Source organism: Gymnodraco acuticeps, unplaced genomic scaffold (assembly GCF_902827175.1).
Source record: "Gymnodraco acuticeps unplaced genomic scaffold, fGymAcu1.1, whole genome shotgun sequence".
Lineage (NCBI taxonomy): Eukaryota > Metazoa > Chordata > Actinopteri > Perciformes > Bathydraconidae > Gymnodraco > Gymnodraco acuticeps.
This window is the reverse complement of record NW_022992096.1, coordinates 196,510-216,097: the sequence shown is the minus strand read 5'-3', so window position 1 is coordinate 216,097 and position 19,588 is coordinate 196,510. Positions and strand designations below refer to the sequence as shown.

The 19,588-nt window shown below is 39.3% G+C and overlaps 1 protein-coding gene across 1 annotated transcript; it reads right to left on the bottom strand.

The window, feature by feature from the left end:
- Nucleotides 1-770: 770 nt before the first annotated feature.
- Nucleotides 771-14,929, bottom strand: mpzl3 (myelin protein zero-like 3). Its single transcript, XM_034202817.1, is given in 7 exon segments — nucleotides 771-1,432; nucleotides 1,656-1,722; nucleotides 3,542-3,698; nucleotides 5,589-5,802; nucleotides 11,624-11,790; nucleotides 14,685-14,730; nucleotides 14,733-14,929. Coding segments are annotated over 7 exon segments (783 nt in total). The 5' UTR covers nucleotides 14,784-14,929; the 3' UTR covers nucleotides 771-1,351.
- Nucleotides 14,930-19,588: the final 4,659 nt, after the last annotated feature.

Below are 19,588 nucleotides of genomic sequence, written 5' to 3'. Positions count from 1 at the left end.
CTCTCATAGGAATGAATGAGGCCCCGCCTCCCACGCTGTATCCAGTTATTATTATACATCCATGAGAAGAACGTGTTGCCCACATTCTGTTACTGAGTTTAGGCTAGTTAGCTAGCAGGTTTATTGTTTTGGGTGCAGTCACTTTTGCTTCCACTTGCGGTTCAAATAAATGTTGAAAGAAAAAGTAAATCTGTTTACAGTTCCGTTTCATATGGATGTTGAGAGATGTATCCATAGATTTAGTCCCTAATTTTGCTCTCAAAGTGCACCAGATTGATGCATTTAACTTCAACATTTAAAAAAAAAATCTTCAGGTGGTGAGGTCCATCACCTGCCCACACCCCCAGTCAAATTGTCCCACCCACATTGAGGATGTGTCAAGTCAGGCAAATTGGGTCCAAATGTTATTGCATCAATGATCTGTTAACATTAAAATCACTAAATATATGCTGTAACTATTTTTGCTCTAGGCAACTCAAGGGCTCAGGTAATGTGATTACTATATGAATAATGGTCCAAAATAACATTAAATGCATAGGGTTTTTTGTTAAGTAACATTCTATTCGTCGCCGGCCGGCCGGCCGATACATGGGCCTGTCTGTCAATTAATCCCCGGGCCACTTTTACCCCCAAGTCAGCCCCTGAGTACAGTGACAAACATTAACTGCTGGTGTTGAAATAAGAATGTTGGACAGTAATGTACAGCCACAGATAATATAGGAAATATACTGTATACAATATACTGCATAAATATGATTAGGTGGTCGCAGTTTACACAAATCAAACCATTTATTTTCTGTCCAAATATTAAAGATATAACAGAAATGTTCCACTGCAGCTCAACAAAGACATTGACAGATGTCATACAACTGCTCTGACAGACAATAAATTACAAAATAAATGCATCTAGCTCCTTCATAATAAGAAAGTGACTCATATTAAGATATCAAAATACATATAGTGCTCCCCTGTGTGTTTGTGTTTGCATAGACAGGGTCGGTTGGTATGGCTAATACCATAAGAAACAAATAATATGTCATCAAGACTACAAGCCCTAACATTAGAAAGTAAGACCTCTTGCATAGCCTTGAAAATGTAGAAACTTGTAGGCAACAGGTCAATGAAATGAATGGCATCATGTCTAGTCTTAATGTGATGCTGGAGATGTATCATTAAGACAAAAATACAAGTATTATTCCAAAGGGGTCACCACAAAAAGTCCCCAAACGACTGGATAAGGATTTAACTGTGGCAAAGGAAATCCAGCATTTATTTCTCTTCAGTGTTTCCCATATGTAAGGCACCAGAAGGTTTAGATGTTACAGTAACATCGCCCAGCCTGCAGGGTTCTCTAGCACCGAGACTCAGCATAGCCTTCATCCGTAGGAGGCCTCTTTTTTAGCTCGTAATAGCCTTCTTCATCCTCCGAGTCCTGGACAGACCAGAAAAAACAGACAGTCAGATGAAGCTTCACACAGACCCAGACAGAAAACAACTCCATTGGAAAGATCAATATTTCATAAACCCTCAAGTCCCGTAGACAGAACATGGAGGGCATGTAAAATTAAACGTGAAATGGATCTGGCAGACATGTCTCATTTAGTTATTTATGGGTTGCAAGACAGTGTCGTATAGTGAAATGTTCTCTACTGTACCATCATATATAGGTCACAGCATGAGGCCTTCTTTTCTTTGGGTGGAGGGTCGACGCCATACTCCTCTCTGATGAATGCAGAATGGACAGCAAAGATGGTTAGTCATTACAATTATAACACCTTTTTAAGGTTGTACTCTACATATGATCAAACGTATCAGATTATAGCTCGTCGTTTATTACAGATTAACCCAAAAAGGAGAAAAACAAGGATTTAAATGTTTTTTTACTCCGAAATGTTAGATATTTTCGGAATAGTGTCATCTAACTCTTGACAGGACAGACAGTACAATGATACTGCTTCAATTAAGGACATTTCACTGTAAAGAGGGTCTTCTTATTGTACATTTGGGAACTCCCAAATAAAGACAACAATGGTAAGGAAAAATAATTTTGGTGGTTCTGCAGACAAGACATAAAGCAAGACCACAATTTACTAATTTGTACACACTAGATTGAACTACTATCCTTATTTAATAAAATAACTTCCCACGGTTTAGTTAATTTGTTTTCTCAAGGTGCGTGTATGCAGAGAGCTCACCCTGCTGCAGTCTCTAAGTGGAGTGATCCAGGAGTGCGCTGTCAAGGCAATTACCCATGGCAGATCTGCTGGTTAAATATTGTGTAACCACCACAGTGTAAAATAACTACAGAATCACCCTGGGCTTGCACAAACATGTCATGTCTTTATGCCTTCTGCACATCAACAGGCGTGACATCAGTAACACGTCTCGGTCTATCTACTACTCTCTCGGGACCATATATGCCTGCCATTCTTTTACTGGTTGTCTCCACCTTAAACACGAGGTAACAGATGTGCATGACTCATCTTTTTTTAAACAATGCTGGCAAAAATGTACTCTGGAGCTCCACATTTCGCATTTTAATACAGGTAGATGTGTGGCTGTAGCGAGCCGGTGGACCGGGTAGAAATGATCGTATTCCTCTCAGGAAAAGTGTATACAGGTTTCCAAAGGTGCGAGTGTGTCCTGACGAACCGTTATTTAGGATGGAGACAGCCTGGCAGGAATAGACAGTCATAACAAGAGTGAGGGGTTTAAAGTAAGTATACACCTGTTGATGTATTTCAAATAATTAATCAACACGGCACTTTTATAAGCATATGGGGTTCTGTATTGTTTTTACAATACTCTGACGCTGGTTTCTCTATAGCTAATATCTGTAATTGGGACCCGACAGCGCACAACATCAGACTGCAGCAGAGTGTGCCGTGCCATCTTTCTTTATTAACACGAATTGTGTGCGCACAAATTAACTAAAACATTGGAACATGTTAATTATTGCGATGCCTCAAATCACTATCTTGGATGCACATATTAATAAAAAACATGGAAATTATTTAATTCAGTTGAGGAAAGAAATTACATATCCTCCGCACAAATTGGTTTCTGGCATTTTTTTCTCTCTGCTCCATAATCAATACACAATTAATAATTAATGTACAGAGCAAAATGATAGCCTTTTTTTTTATTATCAAAAACAAAGAAACTGGAGTTGTCCCTGAGTGTTTACATAATGTCCATGTCATTTTATGCAATCTGTTAAACATGTATGTACAGAGTAGCACAGGCATTTATCTTCCTGTATTCCCTCTGATTAAAGCCGCTATATGCTATTTAAACTGACTGCAAAACCGTTGGGGGAGCAACACTTCTACAAAACAAAAACTGTAGAACCCCAACCTAAACCTAACCCTAACCCTGTTTTCTACAACCAAAATCCAACCTGTTAACTTTAAAGGAAATTATTGTTTAACCTTCATTAAATTAGCAATTCAGCAGCATATTTATAACCATCAAAGCCTGCAATAACCATCATTACCCCCAGGGGACCCACAGCAGTGATTGGTTAAAGAAATCCACTCACCCCTCTGTGACCTCTATGGGCGATCTGTAGGCCTTCGATTGGTTGTGCTTTTTCTTGGGACACAGTATCCGAGCAATCAGAATGAGGGTGACGATGGTGGAGGGGAGGAGGACAAAAGCGAGGAGGACCGCAACATCAGAGAAGCGAATGCTGGCCGCTGTGGAGGAAGAGGGGAGGTCTTCAGAAACGCATTAACAAGTTGTTTGCATGACCACACGTGACGTCATGCAAAACCCACTTAGAAAAGCAGTATAGTAAAGACATGCACACCATATATAGCACATAGAATGAAGTAGTTCTACATATGTCCCTAGCACTTATAAGTAGTACAAAACTAAGACTATCATCAGTTTAAAATTCTCCTGATATGAATAGGTTAGCATTTGGGGAAAAATGAGTTTTCCCTTTTTTGGAGGGAGTTTGATGAGAATGTTGATACCACTCTCACGTCGGTGAATTGTAGCTGAAGCCAGCATCTGATTAGCATAGCTTAGCGTAAACAGTGAAACCAGAGGGCACCTCTAAAGCCCATTAGATATTGGGCTTTATCCTGAATGTTAAGTTGTACAAAAACAAACGATTGCTTCAAACAATCCATGTGGTCATGTATCTTTGAATAGTTTAATGGTTCCGAGTGTAATTATAGCTACAATTTTAGGACAGCAAGATCAGCAACATCAAGATCAGTCTTTAATAGTCAGGAACTTAGATCTGTTGAATTCAGTCCCTCCACTATAACATCCCTGACTCTAACAATCTCCAGTCTGTTGACAGCAACATGTGTGAGCCAATATAGCTAACATCATGACAGCTAATACAAACACCAACGAGATGTTTGGATGAGGCTGCTATCTAAAAAATATGTGCTGGGCAGTGGAAAATTAAACATCATCTCCTCAGCCACATCTCTGCATATACACACTATATGATTTATGTGAGAAAAGTCAAATCCAGATGCCTGAGGTGAAGTAAGGATAAGCAGTAAAAAGGATTTAAAATTAAACATATCTGAGAAGAGTAAAAGTTGAATACACATGGAAAAATCTAGATGGAGTCATAAGAGTCCATATTTTCTTAATGATATGTTACATGGATTTAATCAGTGTAATAGAAAAGTGTTAAGGGAATAATTCTCCTAGATATCCACCTGCCCTTTGACGTTTATGACCAACCCTGACGTCTGTTATCTCCCTTAAGGAAGGGGCTGCTTCAGCCATATGTTGTTGTTGTTACCAGTTTATGATCGGGCAACTCTCGGTCACAAATGGTTTATTGTTGTGGGTACGCTGGAACACTTCCTTCTTGGTGCTTGTGGACTACAAGGTGTGAAATCTTGGAGACCATAAGTGTCAGACGCAAGTAATTCAGTGTTCCCAGCTGTTTAGTCTATCTCCTCAAATATGTTGATTACTCTCTGTGAACCAGTTAAAAAAGGTATAGCGAGAGAGAGGCTCTTCTGAATTGACGTGGCAACTCTACCGTGAAGTCAGAACCTCTGACTCTTGGACTTGTTTTGTGAATCCTCCGGCCGAAGCTCCAAAATAAACCATCAGTGTTTGACATCAAAGCTCCAGGTCTCCCCCTGTCTCCTTCCTGAGTCGGTGACTCCCATTGCATTGCTACACAGAAGTTTCTCCCACAAAAAGTATTTTACTTATTTTAATATTATCCTTGTTTGATTCTTACTTTCTAATGTTTATCTCTATTAACTGGCTTTCATGTCTTTGCTAATCTTGGGAAAAGTCCTTATTAAGAAGATGTGTAGCGATGTTGTTAGTTACAATCTATGTGCACCACCAGTAGGACCTTCATCTTTGAACTTTGATGATGAACTGAGAACTTCCTGATACTGCCTCCCTAACTTCCAGAATGCTCGCTTCATTATCGCTAAGCTTAACTCCCCCTATCTCCTCTCTGTGTTTAAATATGCAACGCAAACTCTATTGGAGGAAGTCTAACAGTACAAAGCTAAATATGCAGTTAAAGAATTCTGACATTGTGTGAAGAAATGGGCCTGTTATTTGTTTGTATAAATGCACACTCTTACCTTTTGGTGTTACAGTGAGTACAGTGTATGAAGTAGGAGACCCGTGGACATCAGGAGGGTTTCTAACGGAGCACGTGTAGGTCCCATTATCATTTAACGTAGCATTGACCAGAGAGATGGAGGCTTCCCCACGCGCTGGGGTTCCCTCCCACCGGATGCGACCGGCAAACTGACCATCAGGCGGAAGAAACGCCCGTGAGGAGAAGTGGAAAAACTAGGGGGGGGGTCAAAGAAAAAACGTTTTATTGTGAGGTCAAATAGAGTGTATTAAAAATGTAATCTAAGTCTATAATTTGACAGGAGGAAAAAGAAAGAGGAGAGTTGTTTGGATAAGTACCATTAATTATTCATATCGTATCCACAGTCTCCTCTCATAGCAGCCTCACCTGACTGGCTCATAAACCGTTACTCAAAGATCTCTTGTTTTCTCCAGCACATAATAAGGATCATCACTCATCAATCTAACTTCATTTTCCCTCCTAAGGGAAATTATCTGCAGCAGCAGGTGGTTGGACAGATGGTGGGGGGACATTTTCTTCCCGCAATATTGTTGATAGCAGAGTGAAGAGGGCTGCCTGTTCAGTCTTAGAAACGAGAATAATAATCCCATCAAGCATAAGGCCGGGAAAATAATGTATGTGTCTTGTTGAGAGATAAAAATCTGAACTTGTGTGTGGTGTCTCCAAAACTGTTTTAGCTTAACATTAACAACATATTCTGTTTACAACAGAAACTCCATCTTGTGGTTACGCCCACATGAAGCTGACCCAGACCTCTCCACGACATGTTATCCGGTGAGTGAGTGTGTGGGTGGAGAAGGGGGGATGATGAACATGTGGAAATGCTACAGTTTGTGTTTGTCACAAAGTAAACTAAGAGAGAAGAGCTTGTGTGCAATATGTTAATATACAACGTTAGTCACCAGTAACCAGAAACTTGGACAGAACAAATCTCAAAGTGAAAACTATTGGCTCAAACAGGAAATTGACAAGTGATTTGGGGTAGGTGCAAGAGACAGAGGGGTTGATGGGGAATACATTCATCATTTGCATTTCGAACCATGCCGTTGCAGTGAACATGTTATGTTGATCCTTTAGAAAGATAAGTTAGTTACCTCAAGCAGGTCCCACCTTTATGGATGGTAATTTGTTTATTTAAAAAGTGCCTTGAGGGGTCTAAAGACAGAAAAAATGCAGTCTAAAATGCAGTCAATGTACCATATGGACAATAAAATAGACTCTCACATTAAGTTGAAGGAAAGTAATGTAATGTGAGTGGCCAGTCATTACTCTACCCACTTTGTCTTGTCCATGCTTTTATCTTCAGTAGACTGGACTACTTGCTTGGATACAAGCGGCCGAGATGGGTTTTCTCCGCAGGGTGGCTGGTGTCTCCCTTAGGGATAAGGTGAGAAGTTCGGTCATCAGGGAGGGACTCGGAGTTGAGCCGCTCCTCCTTCGCGTCGAAAGGAGCCAGTTGAGGTGGTTCGGGCACCTAGTTAGGATGCCACCTGGGCGCCTCCCTAGGGAGGTGTTCCAGGCACGTCCAGCTGGGAAGAGACCAAGGGGTAGACCTAGGACCAGGTGGAAGGATTATATCTCTTCGCTGGCCTGGGAGCGCCTTGGGATCCCCCAGTCAGAGCTGGTTGATGTCGCCAGGGAAAAGAAAGTTTGGGGCTCTCTGCTGGAACTGCTACCCCCGCGACCCGACCACGGATAAGCGGAAGAAGATGGATGGATGGATGGAGACTGGACTACTGCAATGGTGTCTTTACAGGTCTCACTAAAAAATATATTAGAAAGCTGCAGCTGATTCAGAACGCTGCTGCTCGAGTCCTCACTAACACTAAGAAAGTGGATCACATTGCCTTGCCTTGCCTTGTAGTGAGCTGTTGACTCCGATAAGGAACATGAAGACTTTAAGAGGCTTTCAGATTATGTGCAGGATAAGATCAGAGCTACATGGCCTTCATCTGTGTTCTCAAAGCCCAGCAGAGGGTGAGTTATTGATTTCCTCTACGAACACTGCAGATGTTTTTGCATCCAGCCATTTCATGCAGCTCCTTTCAAATTAGGGGATGCAGACACCAAAAAAAGCATTCGGTTGGGCATCTTTCTGGTAAATAAAAAGGACCCAAATTCTTCTTTAAATGCACAATGAAGGTCACATGATTTGCCTTTACCCTCTTCCCAACTGCTTCAATGTCTACATCTATACATGGTAGTTCCTGGATATTGAATTGTGGGCAGCAGTGAGAAAGCCAATGCCATTAAGTACGCCACACTGTGACTATCTTCACGTTCTACCAACAGAATCAACAGGTTTTTGCTAAACTTGCTATGTTTCAACATTTCAAGACATGCCACAGGATATTTATGTTATATCTAAATCAGGGGTTCTCAAAGTGCGGCCAATGGCGGCCCTCGGAAATATTCTGGCGGCCCGCGATAGTTAATGTGACACGCTGAAATGCATGCGTTATATTTTAATCCTCCATGGTTCGTATCTAGTAAGAATTAGAATGGAATTTAAGAATGGTAAAACTGCGCCCCCTGGGTTGTCATTCCTAAATTATGAATGACAGCTTGTGGAAAGTTTGCTAGACTACTGGTTGCATGGCAACTAGGCATATCGTGAGTTGCGGTTAAGCGGAAAATCTGTTGTAAGTTATCAGAATCAGAAACGGGAGTTAGCTAGCGATTTTAGTTAGTCACTGTCTGTAGATAACCCAACTTTGTGTCCTCTGCAAGTTCTTAATGTATACTGTATGTATAATCGGTTAGTACAATAAAGAAAGGATTTGTTTTGGAATTATTTTGTGTTCCGTTTTTTCTTGGGCGGCCCTCAATCCAATATTGGGTACCTAAATTGGCCCTCACTCATCAAAACTTTGAGAAACCCTGATCTAAATAAACAATAATATAAAGTACTTTGTGCGCTGAGCCTTTTATTCTAAATTTGAAACATTTTTCTCAGCCAAACTTTAAAAAAAAAAAATGTCTGACATGTTGCAATGAACATCATGTTATTTAGTATTTTCGTAATTAATATTACATGGCACTCAGGATGAATATCTATATCAACACCATTCCGAGTGATCGACTCCTCCTCAACAACTGCCAAGTTAATCACATTTTTCTACTCCCTATAAAAAAGCGTTCCAAGTCTCGTGCAATTAACTGTAGCCAATATCAAATGCCAAAATCTGCTCAATATTGGCAAGTAGTTATAAATATCAAGAATGAGATCAACGATACAAACGTAACAAACTTCCATAAAGTCCCCAATGTACAAGAAAGTTCCCTTTTGTATAGGTTGCTGGAATACTGTAAGTCTATATATAATTATGTATTATACATAGTGTACCTTAAACCTAAGCGGAGCATACTGAGACAAACAAATAGACAATTAAAGATAATGTAAATATAGACATCTAGGTTTGTATGTTATATACTGGGTATTAGCCTTGCTAAGCACCTTGAGATGAAGTTGTTTTTAAAGTGTGCTATATAAATGAAATGTATTATTATTAGTAAACTATCTGTACATTAAAATATGGAAGGAGGATGGAAATAATAATTATTTAATCCTGTAGAATCTGTGTTTGTATTATCAGGTCTCCACATAGGAATACAGTGTAAAGGATCTTAGTGTTAAAATCCTTTACAACTGTTTACCATGTAACGGTGCAGCCCTAAATCAAGATCATCCAACAAATGCATGCCTAGTTTGAAGAGGGTATTTTACAGCCTACTATCTAGGAACAATGTCAACATGGATAAGTGTGTATGGCCTTTTAATAAACTAAGGCAAAAAAGCAAACACTGAATCACTTTATTGTTTTACGACAGTGTGTCTGTGAGCTGCATTTCTCTGACTGACTGGCCTGGCTGATCATTTGATGACTTGGCAGAGCTCAGCCTACACAAAAGCAGATTCACCTATTTCTCAACAGTGAGCGCAGTCTGGAAACAAAGGTCATTTTAAGCCCATGACAGACTTTCATGACACAACACAGCCAAGGATATTGGACTATTAAACTGAGCCCAATTATTCTACAAATCTATAATATGATGATTTGGACAGAAGCCTCCACTTACTTGACAGATTTAGAAACAGTTCCTAAGTGAACTTACAGATCATCTTAACTGATATATTTGTAGCATTATTCAGCAGAATTCAACTCCTCTAATTACCATAAGCTTTCACAATTATTTGACTGAACATTCAACCTCTCTTCTCCAATCTACTAAATTAATTCTCATCAGGTCTGAGGTAATTATGCAAGTCACTGAAGCACTGCAGTTCAGATTGACACTAAAGCTTTGGCAGCAAAATTATATTTTCTGATGGCGCCTTTTACATGCTTATTCATGGTCTTTCCCAGTGTGATATACGACTGGGGACACACAGGCCAATCAAGCAGCCAAAAAGCCTAATGAAATTGGATGGAACGTAAATGAAGGCCAAGGAATAGAAATGAAAAACTTCCAGACTTGGTTCCTTCGATGGGCCATGTCAGAAATAATGCCACACAATATTTATCTGTGATAAAGTGAACAAACTTGTTGGGCTTGATCCAAGAAAATATGGGTTTGTATTACGTAGCAGTTGGCACAGCTTTTAACCACTACCTGTGCATCGTGCTGACTGCCAAACACAAACACCTCTCAATGTGTACTATGTACTTTTTTCTTCTTCTCCCCCTCCTACACACTTTTAGGCCAGACAACAGCATCTTAATGACTAAACCAACAGCACTCCATATCAGCGGAGCCACAAAACATTAGCCTCCACTTAACTCTGAGTGCTCCTATAGGAAATGATGGCATATAGGGTTGCAGCTACCACACTATGGATTCCCATGGTCCAAATGCAATTACATAGAACCACACTGGATGGCAATCTTCAAGTTACAATGGAACTCCTTAAATGATGTGGTGGATTTGTAGTGGATTGGTCACAGGGTGCAGGGTTAGAGGACTGAGTGCAATTATGGGTTGTGATGGATACATCTGAAAGCATTTCGAACAAGACCACGAGACCAACACATAGGAAGTTGGAGGTATTATGATAGCTGACCAGCTGAGAGGCAGTTAAAAGAGACAAAATATGTGTGGAAAGATAAGACTTGGACCTCGACAGTGATCTTGATAAATCAAACAAATTGGTACACACGGTATTTACATAGAAACCGAGACTAACCAGAGTTTTCTGCAGGATGCAGGTGTACATGTAGGTCGCAAATCAATGTTCACTCAAATACAGCTGGTCAAGAATGCAAATTAGGCAGTCAGATATTCAAACAAACAAGTCATGTTTGTACAGAAAGCGCATTTTGAAGACACATACAAGTACAATGAACACTGTCTGTGATCAAATAGTATACAGTATACATATCAGGTAAAACTGATAAGGGCTGAAACTAACAATTGTTTTCATTGTTGAACAGTCTCCAATGTGTCTCTTATCTTGATGAATTGTTTCATTATATAGTAAAATAAATTGTCAGAACATTTTTGTTCACTGTGACAAGTTTAAACAATCAATACCAACAATATGGTTAATCTTACTGTGCATTACTTCATGAAGCTTTTAAGTTGCATGACAGTCTGTTGCATTACATGTAGAGATTAAAAAATGGGACATGATGAAAGTATTTAAAACGGAAATTCCATGTATCAAGGTTTTTTGGAAGGAAGTGGTATAATTGGTTTTCTTTTTAATACAATTTCCCTTTGTGCCTCAAGTTAAGGTTTTTAAAAACTGTACACGATCAGTTTCTCTTTATGTGTTTAATTCATCTAGTGTAATTTGCTGCATTTTCTTTGCTGTTATACAATTTAACAGAATGGAACCAGTTTTAATTGGTTTGCTTAAAATGAACAAAACAATAGATTGACTATAATCATATTATCGAATTCCTAAAAAAAAATTGACTAATCGTTTCAGCTCTTTTTTTAGACAGTATTGTATCCAGTATAGCCACAGAAAGAAAGAAAAATATATAGATTTATAAATTAAAATATACTCACTGTCAGTGGCGGCCCTCCACTCTGGGGCCTATAAGACCAGTCCACAGTCATCTTACTGGTGGGCCTACTGGTGGAGGTGAAAGTGCAGGACAACGTGACGGTATCCCCTTTAGATGCATGGAGCTCTGCTGGTGTACTTACTGAGATGGAGGATACTAGAGAAGGGGCTGGAGGTAGAATGTCAGAAAAAGCAGAAGACACATGATGTTAGAGTGACACAGTGGACAAACATGACAACATTAAAAGAGAATATACTTTAAAATGGCCGATTCCGAGGATTCCAAAAAAAATGAGAAGAAGGGGATTGGAAGCGCAAAAGACAAAGAAAGGAGGAAACATTGTGTGTGACATTTACTCACTTACCATAGTCTAAATAGCAAATACAAATCCTGACAGCATCTACAACTATACAGAAATTGTGGTGGCATAAAAGTGTCAGCACAGCAAATTCCTCGTGATAGACAGTGAACTGAAACAGATTCTCACCAGCCTCTCTTGTTGCATCTGTCAGATTTGCTACACATCTGTCTACATTGTTTAAATAAAGCTATACCCTGTGGCTGTATGCGTTTCATTGTCATCACATCATGCAAAGGTTGAAAATAACCATGCAACAGTTCCAAAGTTTAAATGCCAACATTAAAGAAATATAACAAAAAGCAGTTGCAATTACCTGCAGCCAAAGCAATGTCTGCAACAAATTATACTCTCAACTTTCTCCATGAACACAAAGCTAAATACCGACAGCTTCTTTTCAGGGAAACCTTGAAATGTTTTGCAATGTTGAGTCATTAAATCAGTTGTTTTCATGGTTACGTGTTGGGTTCATTTGTATATTGCATAACAACTCTAATGTTGAATCTGAACATGCCAGGATAGCTTTTCTAGTACAAATTCCCCGAAAATGTATGAAGTAATTAAATCATCCCCCTCTACCTCATAAATGGCAGAATTGATGGCCGAAGTGCACATGTTGATGAATATATATCAGTTATTTATGCCATGATCCATTAGTCCAGTTTAACATTTGGAAACACCGTGGTTAACAGCCATGCAAGCGGATATGTTCGTATCTGCTGTGCTTAGAGCTAAATGTCAGCATATTGACATTGACAATGCTGACATGCTGATTTTTAGCAGATAATGTGTGTCACACCAATGGCAGCACTATAAATAATCAGGAGATCATCACTTAAATGTATGATCATGGGAACTTCACAATGTGTTGCAAAGGTAATTGCAATTCATCCAAAACCACACTCAAACCCAGAACTGGTCACCCATATAGCGGCATTAAAGGCAAAGCCAGTGGAGCACGTATACATCATTTGGTTCCCCTCTGAAATCAATGAATGTGTGTGTACTAAATAGAATGCCAATCTTCCATAGTAGGTATTACGCTTTTCACTGAATCAATGAAAACTGACCTGCCGTTGTAGCTGGAGAAACATTTGGTGAATCAACAAAGTAATTAAAATGTATTCTCTCTTCTAATATGATGTAGCAATTTCTACAGCAATCCATCCAACATTTGTTGAGACATTTCAGTCTGGGCCAACTCATAATGCCATCTCTATAGCCACACTGCTAGCTGAATGAAAACAAATAACCATTAAAAAACCATCACTGTTCCTTTGGCCTTTATCAAGAATACATCATGGAAAACCTGGCTTTATATTTGCATGGCAACACTCCATTTGTGACATTAATACACAGTTGTTTTGGGGGCATAATAAATAAAACAGGGCTATATTTTAAATAATTTTGCCTTTTCTCCAAGGAGCATCTATCAGCTGATGTGTCTGATCTTAGACTGACACCATCTGATACTGCAAACGCCTTGATAGGGACAAAATTCATCTTATACTAAATAATCTGCAAGATATCAGGTTTTCAGCTTGATTGATCTACAAAGGGTTGGCGACAGGAACATAGCCATCTCTTCATAAAAGTGAAAATCCAGCAGATTATCCTTGAAAGCTGAACCACTCTGGAATCAAAGAGGAGATAGAATTCATCTCAAAATCAGTGATGGGATGGAAAGGTGGTAGCTCATCAGTATTAGTGATGATGGTGGCACCTAGTTTCTGCAAGACGCCTGGACATTTAATAGAGAAAAAATGTAAAAAGTCAAAAGGAAGAGATAATGTTGTGATACATCCCTACAGTAGTTGTGGCCTTGGCAGGAGGAACTGGCAACATGAGTATATCCTGAGCTGGCAGGGCTCTGGGCACAAATGTAGCCAAACGTACAAGCATAATCAGATATCAGAAGACAAACCATAATGACACCAAACTGCTGCGACATGTGTATGTAGCCTATATTCTGATAAAGTTACACAGCAGCTTTAGCAGTATTTGTATTCCCTGAAAAACATGATAAATTAGGAGTGACCTAACAACTATACCCAAAGTTTAGAACCATGTTTGTAATATAATTGGCACAAAGACAATGCTCTTAATTTACTGCATACCAGTTGTCAGGATCCCTCTGAGCCTGGTTTTTACAATGGCCTGTTTCTGTATTTATAGTGGCAGCTATCCTAACATTTAGAATTAAGATTTAAAAAACAGACAAACGTTTATGACTTGAAATTTGAGGAAGAGATCACTACTGCAACTTCATGATAAGCTAATATAAATGACAAGTTCCTGGTAAATCAAGGCAAGTTTTTTTGAATCAATCTGCTCTGTGTCCATTTAAAATTAACATTATTTAGCTTTTGGGTGAGTCTGATGTATTCATGACTCAAGCAGCGGAATTGCCATAACCACCTACAAATAAAGCGTTGGCAGGCTGTGTGTTGTTTGATAGTGTTTACGGAGCTGACAAGTTGTGTTAACTTAGGCCTTAAAATTAAACGTGTAAGCAACTATTAAGTGTGTTAAGGTTACGGTTAGGGTAGTCAAACAGTACAAATGCCTTATTTCGACAAATAAAACAGCCACTAGCAGAACAAACACTAAGCCAAACGTAGACAAAAAGACAAGAGCTTCTCTGTGTTGTAACTAGTGTTGAAACACAGCGACATGAAAGCGGAGCCCTGGCCTGTTTACTCACCGTAAAAAACGACCAAATACAGCAACAAAATAAGGTTCAGAGCGGCATTCCTTGGCGAGGACGACGCATTTTAATATGTGAAAACGGGTTCACTTGCATGACGATGAAAAAAAGTCCAAGTTTCGTCAAACCCTCGGACAAATTCCGTCCATTATCTATCTTAGCATGAGTCAGTGTCTCCGTCGCGGCTGCACACTACGAGCTCACGTACCTGACAAACAGGTGTATCAGGAAGTGAATAATCGGGAGTGAAATAACACCAAGCCTATTTGTATGCTTACTCTGAGGGAGGATAAAAGTTGACATGTCGTAATACAATTTTCGAAGTGACTGACCAATGTGTTGGTGAATAATCTTTCGACTTGGCTACTTTAATACCCCATTGAAATAAAATACACTTAAAGGGAACAGCCATAAATGTGTCAAATCAATGTGTGTAGAAACACGCTTCCTTTTTGAAAAAAAAGTTCGTATCTTAACCTATGTCACCTGACAAATATATAGTGAATATGATAAGTCCCAAAGGAGACAGTGGGGGGGGGGTAATAATAAAAAATAACAACAAAAAAGTACTAACTAAGCCCTTCAGGAAATGTAAAGTCCTTACATGTAATTGGATTTTCGAGGAAGTGTATGTTTGATTTAAATTGGGTATTGGGGGTGGGGTTGATTAAAGTTGTGTTTGATTTTTGAATGAAGAAATTAAACTAATTCTGAAAATAATATTTGTGAGTTGGTTATAGTTAGCCTAACAAAATGATGATGATCATGAGAATGAGAGCATAGCATGGGACTGTAGATTAAACACAATCTTTGAAATGCATATGCTGTCAATCCAAAAATGTAATCATAGTGAAACCTGAACCATATTCTCTGCTCACATGTCAATTCTCTCTTATAACCCTTTGAGTTGAGGCCCAGTCTTCAGTCTTATCTCCCAGGCCAGCTATTCCATAAAACCACTGATGCTCTTGTGGGACCCTCCTGCTATTGTTAGGCATATTACTCCTCTATCCCAGTCCAATCTCCTGTCTTTACTGTTGTGATTATCTCTAATGGGAGAAGTTATTTGTTTTTCTAGCCTTTGCCATTTCAGTTTTACTCTGGTGTGCTTTATCTCTCCACTTCATGTTTATACAGTCCTTTTGAAGTTGAATTTGCCTTTTTTTGGTCTGGATTTGTACTTACATCTTTACTTCCATATGGTCTGCCAGGAGTGTTTCCTCCATCCTGACAACAGAGAAGCTGTAATATAGGCTGAGAATCATCAGCTACTCTGCGCCCTCAAATGCACTGTGTAGGCCAGGGCTATTCAATTGGCGGTCCGCGGGCCAAATCCGGCCCCGGGGTGATAGTTACTGGCCCTTTGAGTATAATGTTAAAAAGTAATCACATTTTGATTTTATTTTTTTCAAGATTTATTTATTTTTGGGCCAGAGTGCCTTTATTCCAGAGAGGGTGTTAAATTGAGAGATAGAGGGGAAGACATTGCCTGAAAACTTCGGTGGGCTCGGGTTTCGAACCCAGTATACTGTAGTGACAACTCCTGTCATTTATTGCATGTCTGCGTGAATTATTAGATAATTTCACCTAAATTAAATCAAATTCAATGATGTTGATGGTTAAATTAGCTTCACATGTAGGCCTACTGAGTTCTTAACTTGCCATTTAGATCTATAAAGGCCTTGGGGCTATGTTGTTTGATTGAATTAAACACAATATATGCACTTGTAGTATTTACTGTATCTGAAGCTCTTAATATGATTGCTCATCATTTCAAGCCATCTTTTTCCCGGCCCCTTGCTTTGGATAATTTTCATCAACCGGCCCCCATTCCAATAGTCCTGGTGTAGGCTATGTATCAGATATGTGTGACAATCTGATTCAGTGTCCACCAGAATGAAAAACCATATAGCGAGTTTTATTCACAAAAGCATGGCACCATAAGAAAACACTTTTCCTCAGCAAATAATACTGTATTCTCTGAAAAAAATCTAATTGGATAGCAAAATAGTTTCACGTATAGTTCATGAGTATTAGAAAAATGCATAATGTTCATGGTAAACATTGCACCCTAACTTGATTACCAACACATTTCCAAAGGCTCTGCAACAAGGGAATGTGAAAGAAAAATGGGTTCTCACAAAATGTGAATAACTGCCTGACTAACTTCTAATTTACTGCAGACCATGTACATCATTACTGTGAGAAAGGGCACGAACAGATGGAAACAGGCATAATAAAGAGGAAATGATGGTCAAATCCATGTTTTATTACCTCTTACAGACATTCAGCAATTTCTTAATAGAAGGGTGAAGCAATGTGCAAAGCTTTGTTGCTTCATGCTCTTACCTGGCTGTACTTTGTGTTTATGTTCGGCAACATTTATTGCAAATCTCTTTGGATGCTGGGAATTTAAAGGGAGTTGGCACAGGCTTGCTCCTCCCTGCATCCATTCACACAGCACAGTGTGTGTAATGTATCTGTTAACAATATTATTCAACATTTCCCACACTCAGGAAGGGATACCACTTCCTTTTTTGAAAACATGCTGAGTCAAAGGACTTACCTTACACGGGAGTGTTCACAAATTCTATATTTAGCAGTGTTGTATTGTGTGTAACTATATAATCTGCTGGAGTTTGATAGAGACTATCCATCCCATATTGGAAGACAACATCTAATGCCTCTTACCTGGGTACTTTCAAACACCCACACACATTGTGTTATGTATTGTGTGTGTGAATACAGGGGCTCTCTGTCTGGTTACAGTAGAGAGGTCTCAGTTTCAGCTGAAATCATCTCAGTCACAATGAAGGCTCACCCGACTTGATCTGGTCAACAACAGCCCTGTTCTTCTGTTGTCAACACTGGAGGGGACTAATACAGGTGATTTAAATTGTTGGGGCCAGAAGGTGAATGTAACCATTATCCTTCAGCCAAAAAATAGAGTATGAGAGTCTTTTTATTCATTTAAATGCACACTTTGCACTGAATAGTTGATGAACAGTTGTATCTTCAACTCTCCAATACACAGGGGGTATTTTAAAGGTTTCACATACAAATACACTTTTCTCATGGCTGTCACAGACAAGTATGACAGCCTAAAACTTGAGCCACTATCTATAGGAGGCCCTAATCTATTCAATACACTAGGGCAAATACCTTTAGATGTTATGGATCATGCGTATAGGTGTGTGTGTGGGGATGGGAGGACATCTGACAAGTCACAGTGTGACATTCCATCCTTTACTTACATGTGTGTAAAGTAATTAGTTTTGTAGCAACCTGTCATGGCAAGCCTGTGCGTTTGTGTATGAGCAAACAAGTGAGGGTGTGTTAGTATGTGTAAAGGTATTTAGTGTCTCTCCACAACACTGTGCCAGGTACAACCCATCCTAAGGTGTGGAATGCAGACTGAAAAGAGAGAGAGATGAAGCAAGACAGAAACTGAGTCCGAGAGGGAGTAAGACAGACTTAATTTCCTCATTAGTGAAGACTGCTCACAAGCTTTACTTCCTTTATAAAACAAACCCAGCATAGTCTATTCTTCAAAAAAATGATTAATGTGAATTGCAGTAATAAACTTGTTTGTGGTAGAGAATGGCTTATTAAGTGAGTCATGCACAAGGAATGGTTGAGAACACCTTGCCCAGAGCATGGTTCGCAAAGCCTGGTATTATCATTAGATTTAACAGCAAGATAGATGGATATTGATGCTAAAAAGTATGTCCAAATTAAAAGTTTTCAGGCCATTGTGTAAGCAGAAGGAATGTGATGTGTTGGGAACAAGAGGTAATATCTGCCTGGTGTTCCAGATGATCGCTAAGCTGTGTCAAATGTTTATTTTCTCTTTATTTTCTACTTTGCCACCTTTTCATTTTGGAAACCCCCAGTGTTCTGTGTGTTGTACTGCATTCATCATGCAAAGATCTGATGATTAGATTATTCTATTTCTAGGCAGTGCTTCACATGTATTTGTCACATAAGTATCAGTTTTCCATATACTGTATGTTACTGTGTCATAATGTTTTTAAATTTAAGAGACTTGAATAATCCCTCACAAAATAAACCCTTCACATATTTATGTCCTCACACCACAATTGATTACTAGGGTGCCACATTAATTCGAGGCCAATGTCTAGGCTCTGCCAGAGTAATTAACAGCCACTTTGTTGAAACAAACAAGATTATCTCGAGACCCTACTGTTGTTTTATCTGTTCAATATTAGTGGCCTTTCTCTACAACAAAATGTAATTATTTAGCTTGGGTAAACAGACTTGGTTTTCCGCCCACCCTGTCTCTCTTTTTTCAAACGTTAGTCAACCATGCTCTGCCCTTCCTCTCTCTCACACTGACACACACACACACACACACACACACACACACACACACACACACACACACACACACACACACACACACACACACACACACACACTTTAGGTCTGTCACTCAGTAACTAAAGCTGCACCCACAGGAATAGACTTTGATCAATGCACACAAATAGGCCCACACTCACACTCACACAAAGACATAGGCTAACATATTCATAGTCATGAACAATCCCAACCAACAAACAAGCAAACCCAGACTGCAGTCACAGAAGCATTTTGGACCTGAAACTAATTAAATGATTCACTGCATTAGTGCTTACAGGTAAACAAAGGAAGGGCTCTGCAGAAAGACCAACTATAAAACACTCACAACTGAATGCAGTGCATCAAAGATAATGCTGCATAATAAATGATGGATCATAAGATTCCTCTCTTACATAATGGATGAGTTATATCAAATCTATCCACGTTATGTGCGATTATTTGTCCCATGAGCCAGCTAGAGTCAGCCAGGATCACCTTTGAGTGGTAACATTTTACTTGACCCATTAAAAAATGTAAAGGCA